An 11,226-nucleotide genomic window follows, 5' to 3' on the forward strand; every position below is an offset into this window, starting at 1 on the left:
AAAGCGCAATTATTAATATACCCCATTCCATGCAAAGAAATTGCAAGAAAAGGATCTGGGAATTCTAATCTTTCACACTTGCATTAATATAATCCTATTGGAGATAGCGATGGAAGACTCAAAATAATCTGAATATAATGGCTCTCCATACTATTAGAGAAGATGATACGGAATTGGGGTGTCCTAATCCGGACACTTTTGATGCTTCGGCTATAATCAAATCTTATGTTAAAGAAGCTTCTGAACAAGGAATTCATCTTCGTAAGGCAGGTGTGGCAATGGAATGCGTTTCAGTAGAAGGTTTAGATTCTTCGTTTTTGGAGGGTCAAACCTTCGGCGATATTTTGTGTTTACCATGGACAATTATCAAAGGTATCCGTGAGCGGAAGAACCGCAATAAGATGAAGATCATTTTGAAGGATGTCAGTTTGCTGGCTAAACAAGGAGAGATGGTTCTTGTCCTAGGGAGACCGGGTGCTGGCTGTTCGTCATTTTTAAAAAGCGCTGCTGGTGAGACTAGTCAGTTTGCAGGTGGTATAACCACAGGGGATATATCATACGATGGTATCCCTCAGAAGGAAATGATGCAGCATTATAAGTCAGATGTAATTTATAATGGTGAGCAAGACGTTCATTTCCCACACTTGACAGTAAAACAAACTCTAGATTTTGCTATTTCCTGTAAGATGCCCTCAAAAAGAGTTAATGATGTCACAAAGGAAGAGTATGTTGTCGCTAATAGAGAATTTTATGCTAAAATCTTTGGTTTAACGCATACTTTCGATACCAAAGTTGGTAACGATTTTATCAGTGGTGTATCTGGAGGTGAGCGTAAACGTGTTTCCATTGCTGAAGCATTAGCAGCGAGAGGTTCTATTTACTGCTGGGATAATGCTACGAGAGGTCTTGATGCCTCTACGGCGCTGGAGTTTGCCCGAGCCATTCGTGTTATGACCAAGTTATTGGGCACAACAGCTCTAATTACGATTTACCAAGCCAGTGAAAACATTTATGAAACGTTTGATAAAGTTACTGTCTTATACGCTGGTAGACAAATATTCTACGGCAAAACTGCTGAAGCTAAAAATTATTTTGAAAACATGGGTTACTTGTGCCCACCGAGGCAATCTACTGCTGAATATTTGACCGCTATTACCGATCCTAATGGCCTGCATCAAATAAAGCCCGGTTTTGAGTATGAAGTACCTCATACTGCTGATGAATTTGAACAATACTGGCTTGATTCTCCAGAATATACCTGCTTACAGGATGAAATTCAAAACTACAAACATGACGTAAATCCTGAGAGGACCAAAAAAACATATAATGAGTCTATGGCACAAGAAAAGTCGAAAGGCGCCAGAAAACACTCTTATTATACGATTTCTTATTGGGAGCAAATTAGACTTTGCACTATTAGAGGTTTTCAAAGAATTTACGGTGATAGGTCATACACCGTGATAAACACATGTGCTGCTATAGCACAAGCATTTATCACTGGGTCATTATTTTACCAAGCACCTTCTTCCACTCTAGGAGCTTTCTCTAGGAGTGGTGTTCTGTTTTTTTCCCTCTTATATTATTCTTTAATGGGCCTAGCTAATATTAGCTTTGAGCACAGACCAATATTACAAAAGCACAAGGTCTACTCGCTATACCATCCCTCAGCTGAAGCATTAGGAAGTACGATTTCTTCTTTTCCATTCAGAATGATAGGACTAACCTTTTTCATAATCATTCTGTACTTCTTAGCCGGTTTACATAGAAGCGCCGGGGCTTTCTTTACTATGTATTTGTTTTTGACGATGTGTTCAGAAGCTATTACAAGTTTGTTTCAGATGGTTTCATCTTTATGCGATACACTGTCACAGGCCAACTCTATTGCTGGTGTTGTGATGTTATCTATTGCCATGTATTCGACGTACATGATACAATTACCTTCAATGCACCCATGGTTCAAATGGATTTCTTACATTCTCCCCATTAGATATGCATTTGAATCGATGTTAAACGCAGAATTTCATGGACGACATATGGATTGTGGAGGGACTTTGGTTCCTTCTGGCCCTGGTTTTGAAAACATCTTGCCGGAAAATCAAGTGTGTGCTTTTGCTGGTTCAAGGCCTGGCCAATCTTGGGTTCTCGGTGACGATTATTTAAGGTCTCAGTATGAATATGAGTACAAAAACACTTGGAGAAACTTCGGCATCATGTGGTGTTTCCTAATTGGTTACATTGTCTTGAGGGCACTTTTCACTGAGTACAAAAGTCCTGTCAAAAGCGGTGGCGATGCTTTGGTCGTCAAGAAGGGTGCAAAGAAAGCTCTTCAAAGATCATGGAGTAGCAAAAATGATGAAGAAAACCTTAACGTCTCTATAGCAACACAGGATATGAAAGAGATAGCTTCGAGTAACGGCGATAGCACACAAGCAGACTTTGAAGGTTTGGAATCTACCGGGGTGTTTATTTGGAGAAATGTTTCTTTCACGATTTCTCATTCTAGCGGGCAACGTAAACTTCTGGACAGCGTAAGTGGTTACTGTGTTCCTGGTACTTTGACGGCACTGATAGGTGAGTCCGGCGCTGGTAAGACCACATTATTGAACACCTTGGCTCAAAGAAACGTGGGAATGATTGCCGGTGATATGTTAGTTGACGGTCTCCCGATGGACGCTAGTTTCAAAAGGCGTACTGGTTATGTTCAACAGCAAGATCTTCATATTGCAGAACTTACCGTCAAAGAATCGCTAGAGTTTAGTGCGCGCATGCGGCGCCCACAATCTATTCCTGACGCCGAAAAGATGGAGTATGTTGAAAAGATTATATCTATTCTTGAAATGCAAGAGTTCTCAGAAGCTCTCGTTGGTGAAATTGGTTACGGTTTGAATGTTGAACAAAGAAAGAAACTTTCAATTGGCGTTGAACTAGTTGGCAAGCCAGATCTGTTATTGTTTTTGGACGAACCAACCTCTGGCTTGGATTCCCAATCCGCGTGGGCCATTGTCAAAATGTTAAAAAGATTAGCTCAAGCAGGTCAATCGATTTTGTGTACTATCCATCAACCCTCCGCTACTCTTTTTGAACAGTTTGACAGATTATTACTCTTGGGAAAAGGAGGTCAAACAGTTTATTTCGGTGAAATAGGTAAAAACTCAAGTTCTGTTGTAGGGTATTTTGAAAAGAACGGGGCCAGGAAATGTCAACAAAATGAAAATCCGGCTGAGTATATTTTAGAAGCCATTGGTGCTGGGGCTACTGCCTCTGTTCAACAGAATTGGTCTGATATATGGCAAACATCTCCAGAAAATGCAAACGTCGACGAAAAAGTAAATGCTATGATTAAGGACTTGTCCTCTACGACGTTGCAAAAGGCAGCTGTAAAGGCCTCCAAGTATGCAACATCATATTTCTATCAGTTCTGGTATGTGCTCAGAAGATCTAGTTTGACTTTTTGGAGAAACTTAAACTATATCATGGCCAAAATGATGTTGTTGATGATCAGTGGCTTGTTTATTGGTTTTACCTTCTTCCATGTCGGTATAAATGCTATTGGATTGCAAAATAGCTTATTTGCCTGTTTTATGGCTATCGTTATATCAGCTCCCGCAACAAACCAGATACAAGAGCGTGCCACTGCTGCTAAGGAGCTATATGAGGTTCGTGAGTCCAAATCTAATATGTTTCATTGGTCTTTACTTTTGATCACCCACTATTTAAATGAACTGCCCTACCATTTGTTATTTTCAACTATTTTCTTCGTTTCATTATATTTCCCTCTGGGTATCTTTTTCGAAGTCTCTAGGTCTGGTGTTTTTTATCTGAACTATTCCATACTTTTTCAACTTTACTATATCGGTCTTGCTTTGATGGTTCTGTACATGTCGCCAAATCTACAATCTGCAAATGTTATCGTAGGTTTCATACTTTCATTCCTGCTCTCTTTCTGCGGTGCCGTTCAACCTGCCTCTCTAATGCCTGGATTCTGGACATTCATGTGGAAGCTATCCCCTTACACGTATTTTTTGCAAAATTTAGTTGGATTACTGATGCATGACAAACCTGTAAGATGTTCAGAGAAAGAGTTGTCTGTTTTCAACCCTCCCATAGGCCAAACATGTGGTGAATTTACCAAACCTTTTTTCGAATTTGGGACTGGGTATATTGCAAACCCAGACGCGACATCAGGTTGCGCGTATTGTCAGTACAAAGTTGGAGATGAATACTTGGCACGCATAAATGCTAGCTTTAGTTACTTATGGAGAAACTTCGGCTTAATTTGGGCTTACATCATTTTCAACATTATTGCTATGATTGCGGTTTACTACGTGGTCCAAGTTAAGCACTTTTCCCCTATGAAAATTGGCTTCGTGAAAAGAATAACAATTAGTTTCAAGAGAAAGTGATCAACTGCAGGAATACTATGGGTGCGGATGGGATTGTTTTTCAACCGATTTAGCAAACGATACTGTGAATTTCGGGTTATATGATGCGAATATTTCCATGAAATGTTGCAAATAAATGTAATCTTATAACTTTTTACTATTTACTATTTGTCCTATTGCACTTTATGTTGGTAATCATGGGCGTGAACATATAGTCCCAAATATGTGGTTGCCTCGATTCGCAGTCAGTGTTTCTTTCTAAATATGACTTATTAGTCCACTATGGGGCTACGAACGTATAAGTACTTAATCACAGAGGGTGAATTTTATATTTAAACGAACACGAATCTAATTATTGTTAGCTGGTTAAACAGCATAGTAATGTTCAGAAGTGACTGATATGACATTTAAACTGAACATTACTAGGATTTGTGAGGTTCTGTCAATGAAGAACATGAGAAACAATTTTGGAAATAACCTCAAAAATTCTATCTGGGGAAGAACAATGCGTCTAGTATAGAAACATAGAGAATTTTGCAGCTGGAGAGGAATGGGCATAATTTAAGTTCCTTCATATGAGTTGTTTTGCCATCGTTATGTAGTAAATAGTTTTAATACTCGATTTTCTCGTTCAACCTGAGTGGGGTAAGACGTAAAGTAATTTTCTCAAGTAGGCCGTTTCTTGTTTCTACCCTTTTGATAGGAATTTTCTAGCAGATTCTGTTTTTTTGATAACAAGACGTATCTACCTTTAAACTGGATATGATTACATACCCAGCCTGTTAAGTCCAATTTAGGATTACCAGTCACGGCAAATTTGTTTGATTCGGAGCCCAAAAAACATTCAGGCTCAAACGAACTAATATTGAGTTTCATCTAGATCATATATCATTATAAAAGGTTTTATCTACAAGCAAGCGAAGAAACATAACAAACGTAAAAGGTCACAGTCTCATCTAAATCCCGAAATGATACTGAGTCTTTGAAGTGTATACCTCGCCGCGCTTTAAAAGAACACAATCTCTCCATTCATCACGGTTGATGGCATCGACGTATCTCCCTTGCTGAACGGCAAATCCTGATCTTGGTACAAATTTGCCACATAGATTGTCACCGGTGTATAGGTGAACGGTTGGTTCTGTCGTCGAAACCTCAAACTTGATGTGGGATTCTGGATGATAGGCCTTAAAAACAGGAACCAGCTTATTTACACTCACAGAGTCAGTAGTCTTCAAATCCTTGTTAGCATCAATAATGAAAGTGCAATCAAAGACTGGGGCATCATCATGTAAAACAGTAGGCTCAGCCGAATCAAAAGTAGCAATATTTCTTTCAATGACCTTACCAGTTGGGAGTAATGCTCCCTCTGTAACTTCAAGCGATTTGTTCGAGCAGACCTTAACTTCTGTACCGCCAATCGACTTTTCACTCTTGACCTTGTTCAAGTTGAAATATGAGTGGTTGGTCATATTGATTGGAGTAGCATCTCCACGGACTAACTGCGCTTGATATTCCATGTCCAAAGTCATTTCCGCAACATTCAAAGTATACTTTACCGTGACTTCTAAATCACCCGGGAATTCATTAGGGTTAGGTTGTGTGTGATCATCCAATAACTTGAATTCGACAACGTAAACGCCCTTGGAAGGATTCTCAACAGGGGACGCCCTATATTGCTTAAGGTTCAAAGAACTGATACTACTATGATTTGTGTTACCACAATTGTTAACAGTCAACTTGTGAGGACCATCATCCAAACTGAAAACACCCTTCGCAATACGGTTGGCATAACGACCCACCGTAGCGCCCATCATATTACCATCTGTTAAATAGTCCTGCACGTTTGAATACCCTTGAACGACTGATTGATTGTTCACCTTAAGGTCTACTAAAGTAGCACCAAGTGGCGCAATGGTGGCTTGAAACCTTTTCTCATCACCAATTGTGATGACGCTATACTTGTTATCGCTGTTGCTATTTGACATTTGCTGCTTATTATCTCTTCTCTTTTTTTTTTTTTTTCACTGCTTCTCATACCAACTGATCAATAGAGCTATAAAACCCCAATTTACCGCTGTATTTATACGCTGAAGGTATTCGGTGTACATAAAAATGTGTCTCGTTTCTATTACCTATTGCTACACCCCCACAATATTTCAAGTGATCTTAGTAACACGGGGTAGGAAGTTTATTTCATCATACCACTCAATGAGGTAGGCGTGAAAGGTTCCTGGTTGACTTAATTGTGGTCCGTCAGCTTTTCGAACAAGAAAAGAAAAAAAATTCAACACCTTCTTCCTACATGTTGCCCCAAATATTGCAGTGGGAGCATCGTAGATGTAGAATACGAGGTACTATGGGGCCTTTCTTTTCTAAAGATTGAAAGATTCCCGATCTATCCCATACGGTTGCGTGATTATATTGTGTTAGATATTTTTCCTATATCTCCGTTCATATTTTCCTAAGTCCGCCCCCTACTGTATGTAACCAGCCCGGCTATTATTGGTGAATTTTTCACATCTAGCAATCCTTGCCGAAAAAGAAGCTTTTCTTTCCTAAAACTCTTCTAAAATTTATCTGACGTCACCCATTTTGCAACCAAAAAGTTTACTTATTTTAACTTCAAGGGTGCATTTCGGAGTCAAAACTCAAAACACAAAAGTGGAAAGTGGGGGTGGGGTATGCATTTTATGTGCATAGGGTGGCGGGGTAGTAAGAATAATGCACAGATAGGCACAAGGCACAAAAAGCGTGGGATGGCTTGACGCTGCAAAAGCCGTTAGCAGCCTAGAATGTGAAATAGCATCCAGATGATGACGTAAACATTCGAGGACAATATTAGATAATAAAATTTCAGTCTCCTCCTCTAAAAACAGACAGATATAGAACCCAATCAAGAGAAGGTGGCCAGTAATAACAATTATGGTAAGTGTATAGGAACAGTGAAACCTCCTTGCCACCCGAATTTTATCGTTCCGGTGGCGGGCGGATATTACTGCCATAACACTCTCCTTAATCACAAGATAATAGGGCTAACGAGGCATATAAAGAGTGAAGGTCAGATGAGATAATTTTTCCCATGAATTAGTTTCATCTTAAATTAATAAATCAGAAACAAAAAGAGAAAAGAAAAAGAGAGAAAGGAAAAGAAAATTATAAAATGCAATCATCCACTGAAAGTGATAGAGATATTCAAAATAACTCTGCTGTTGACATTCATGTCGCACCACCTGTGGAAAAAGAGTGGTCAGATGGGCTTGATGACGATGAAGTCATAAACGGGGATAACATTGAGCCACCAAAGAGGGGGCTCCTAGGTTACCTTGTCATCTACTTACTATGTTATCCTATATCCTTTGGGGGTTTCCTACCTGGTTGGGATAGTGGTATTACAGCAGGTTTCATTAACATGGACAACTTTAAAATGAATTTCGGATCTTACAAGCATAGTACTGGAGAATACTATTTGAGCAACGTGCGTATGGGTCTTCTTGTGGCAATGTTCAGTATTGGGTGTGCCATAGGTGGTCTTATGTTTGCCCGTCTTGCCGATACTTTGGGTAGAAGGCTGGCGATTGTGATCGTGGTGTTGGTATATATGGTCGGCGCAATTATTCAGATCAGTTCAAACCACAAATGGTACCAATACTTTGTCGGTAAGATCATTTACGGTCTTGGTGCTGGTGGCTGTTCGGTGTTGTGTCCAATGCTTTTGTCCGAAATAGCTCCCACAGACTTGAGAGGTGGGCTTGTTTCACTATATCAATTGAACATGACCTTTGGTATTTTCTTAGGTTATTGTAGCGTTTATGGTACAAGAAAATACGACAACACTGCACAATGGAGAATTCCTCTTGGGCTCTGCTTTTTATGGGCTCTGATTATTATTATTGGTATGTTATTGGTTCCAGAATCCCCAAGATATCTGATCGAATGTGAAAGACATGAGGAAGCACGGGCTTCCATTGCCAAGATTAACAAGGTTTCACCAGAGGATCCATGGGTACTTAAACAAGCTGATGAAATCAACGTCGGTGTCCTTGCCCAAAAAGAACTAGGGGAAGCTTCGTGGAAGGAACTTTTCTCGGTCAAAACAAAAGTCCTTCAACGTTTGATTACAGGTATTCTTGTTCAAACCTTTTTGCAACTTACCGGTGAAAACTACTTCTTCTTCTATGGGACTACCATTTTCAAGTCAGTTGGGCTTACTGATGGGTTCGAAACCTCCATCGTCCTGGGTACAGTGAACTTCTTCTCCACTATTATTGCTGTTATGGTCGTAGACAAAATCGGTCGTCGTAAATGTTTATTATTTGGTGCAGCTGGGATGATGGCCTGTATGGTCATATTCGCAAGTATCGGGGTGAAATGTCTTTACCCTCATGGCCAGGATGGTCCCTCTTCGAAAGGTGCAGGTAATGCCATGATCGTGTTCACCTGTTTCTATATATTCTGCTTTGCAACGACATGGGCTCCTGTTGCTTATATCGTGGTCGCTGAATCGTTCCCCTCAAAGGTCAAGTCTAGAGCAATGTCGATTTCCACTGCATGCAACTGGTTATGGCAATTCTTGATCGGTTTCTTCACACCATTCATCACCGGATCTATCCACTTCTACTATGGTTACGTGTTTGTGGGTTGCTTGGTTGCTATGTTTTTGTACGTCTTCTTCTTCTTACCGGAAACAATTGGTTTATCTTTAGAGGAAATCCAATTACTATATGAAGAAGGCGTAAAACCATGGACATCTGCATCTTGGGTTCCTCCTTCAAAGAGAGGAATTCCTGCTGAGGAAAGAAATACCGAAAAGAAAGATTGGAAGAAATTTTTGAAGTTCTCAAAGGGTTCTGATTGATCATTGAGTGCATATGCTTGTCCCTGTAGGCGCAGCATTGTATATTATATTTTACATAATAATGTGTAGTTTTAATTTGCCACGAATTTTATGAAGATTCTCGGAGCTATGAAGGTCAATACTGCTATACAACCGGTGTGTGTATATCAATAAATTGCATTCGATGAAGACAACATTGCGTCAAGTTTTTATATCTTTAAATACTTTTTTGTTTTTTTGCATAAAGCGGGGTGGAGAAAGTATAGCTTATGTAGGTGGAGTGAAATGAGATGCGATGGCGATGGCGATGGTGAGGGTGGTGAAAAATATGGAATGAATCCATTTGAGTACTCTTAAAACCGTTGAAAGTACGTTTACAGGAACATAACACGTTATTACTTGTCTAAATAGAAACAATATAAAAAAATATAACATTATATAATCCACCTAAGATATCTAGTCATTACTATCTAGGGCGCGTAGATCGGATCACCTTTGAAATCACACTTGGTCTAGAATTTCGTTAACAGCGGCAATTGGACCTTTATCATAAACGGTTTCTAGGGAGTGGGTCAACTGCGCAACAAAATCCTTGTTATCACGGATCTCAGGACTGAAAAGGACCTCGATGTTAAGCAATTCGTGAGGATCTTTACCACCCTTAACTGCGGCTGCTTTCAAGGTTGATGCCATAGGATCCTCAATTTCGAATGGTTTACCATTCATGTCTACACCAGTCAAGTAACGGAACCAGCCAGCGACACACACTGCCAATAACTTGTACTTACCATCTGGTTTGCGCAACTGTTCATAGATAGATGGCAAAACACACTTAGGCATCTTACCGGAGCCCATCAAACAAATACGTGCGACGGTGTCCTGAATTGCAGGATTAGAGAATCTTTCCAACACTGAGGCGGTGTATTCTTCGAAATCAACGCCTGGCACTTTAGGCAATAATGGAATGACTTCCTCACGCATCAACACACGGATGTACTTGTTGATAGTTGGGTCGTTGACAACCTCATGTATATACGTGTAGCCTGCCAAGTATCCCAAGTACCCCATGGCAGAGTGACCACCGTTAAGCAGACGTAATTTCATCAATTCATAGGAATCGACATCCTTGACGACTTGAACGCCAACAAGTTCCCATGGAGGACGGCCATCAGAGAAATTGTCTTCAAGAACCCATTGGATGAAAGGCTCTGCGACAACGGGACACTGGTCCTTAATTCCCCAGGTGTCAGTGACGTACTTGCGCTCTTTATCAGTACAACGTGGGGTCACACGATCAACCATGCTATTAGGAGAAGTAACCTTATCTTCGATCCAAGCAGCGAACTTCTCATCCTTCTTTAACTTGGCAAATGCAACAAGCATGTTCTTGACTGTGACACCATTCTGGGGCATGTTGTCACATGACATAATAGTAAATGGAGTAAGGCCTTTTTTGTAACGTAGCAACAAGGCCTCATATAGGTATCCGTACAGAGTGGCCGGCTTCTCTGGATGGTTCAAGTCATTGACGATTTCAGGAGCATCGGTCATCAATGAGTTTGTTGCCTCACTGTGGTAGTAACCGTTTTCTGTGACGGTCAGAGACACGATATGTGTGTCTGGATTGGCCATCTTTTCAATGACAGCTCTTGGATCTTCGGGAGCATACATATAAGCAGTAATGGAACCGACAATGTAAGCGTTAGTGTCCTTGATACCGCGCTCCACAACTGTGTAGAGACAATCTTGAGCCTTCATAGCATCGCGCATTAGTGCATCTGCCTTCATTAAACCGACACCACAGATGGACCAATCCTCCAAATGGTGCTCCTGCATCAAACGATGCATGAAAACAGCTAAATGAGAACGATGGAATGCACCAACCCCAAGATGAACAATACCTTGTTTAACACCTTCCCTGGGATAAGTTGGTATTGGAAGAGTAGATTCAAAACTCTTTAGAGTCTTAGCATTCAAGCTGGTAGCTGTTGTTTCGTTTGATTTTGTCAT

The 11,226-nt window shown here is 40.4% G+C and overlaps 4 protein-coding genes across 4 annotated transcripts; 2 read left to right on the top strand and 2 right to left on the bottom strand.

The window, feature by feature from the left end:
- Positions 1 to 137: 137 nt before the first annotated feature.
- PDR18 (ATP-binding cassette multidrug transporter PDR18) lies at positions 138 to 4,403 on the top strand (the record flags this gene model as incomplete). The annotated part of the gene is made up of 1 exon (XM_033913109.1): positions 138 to 4,403. One exon carries the CDS (start codon positions 138 to 140, stop codon positions 4,401 to 4,403), a length of 4,266 nt encoding a protein of 1,421 aa, XP_033769000.1.
- A 935-nt stretch (positions 4,404 to 5,338) lies between these two features.
- Positions 5,339 to 6,367, bottom strand: SPAR_N03710 (aldose 1-epimerase superfamily protein; the record flags this gene model as incomplete). The annotated part of the gene is made up of 1 exon (XM_033913110.1): positions 5,339 to 6,367. The coding sequence occupies one exon, from the start codon at positions 6,365 to 6,367 to the stop codon at positions 5,339 to 5,341; it is 1,029 nt and encodes a 342-aa protein (XP_033769001.1).
- A 1,175-nt stretch (positions 6,368 to 7,542) lies between these two features.
- On the top strand, positions 7,543 to 9,237 carry HXT17 (hexose transporter HXT17; the record flags this gene model as incomplete). The annotated part of the gene is made up of 1 exon (XM_033913111.1): positions 7,543 to 9,237. The coding sequence occupies one exon, from the start codon at positions 7,543 to 7,545 to the stop codon at positions 9,235 to 9,237; it is 1,695 nt and encodes a 564-aa protein (XP_033769002.1).
- A 480-nt stretch (positions 9,238 to 9,717) lies between these two features.
- On the bottom strand, positions 9,718 to 11,226 carry SPAR_N03730 (mannitol dehydrogenase family protein; the record flags this gene model as incomplete). Its single annotated transcript, XM_033913112.1, has 1 exon — positions 9,718 to 11,226. The coding sequence occupies one exon, from the start codon at positions 11,224 to 11,226 to the stop codon at positions 9,718 to 9,720; it is 1,509 nt and encodes a 502-aa protein (XP_033769003.1).

This window comes from Saccharomyces paradoxus, chromosome XIV, assembly GCF_002079055.1.
Source record: "Saccharomyces paradoxus chromosome XIV, complete sequence".
Lineage (NCBI taxonomy): Eukaryota > Fungi > Ascomycota > Saccharomycetes > Saccharomycetales > Saccharomycetaceae > Saccharomyces > Saccharomyces paradoxus.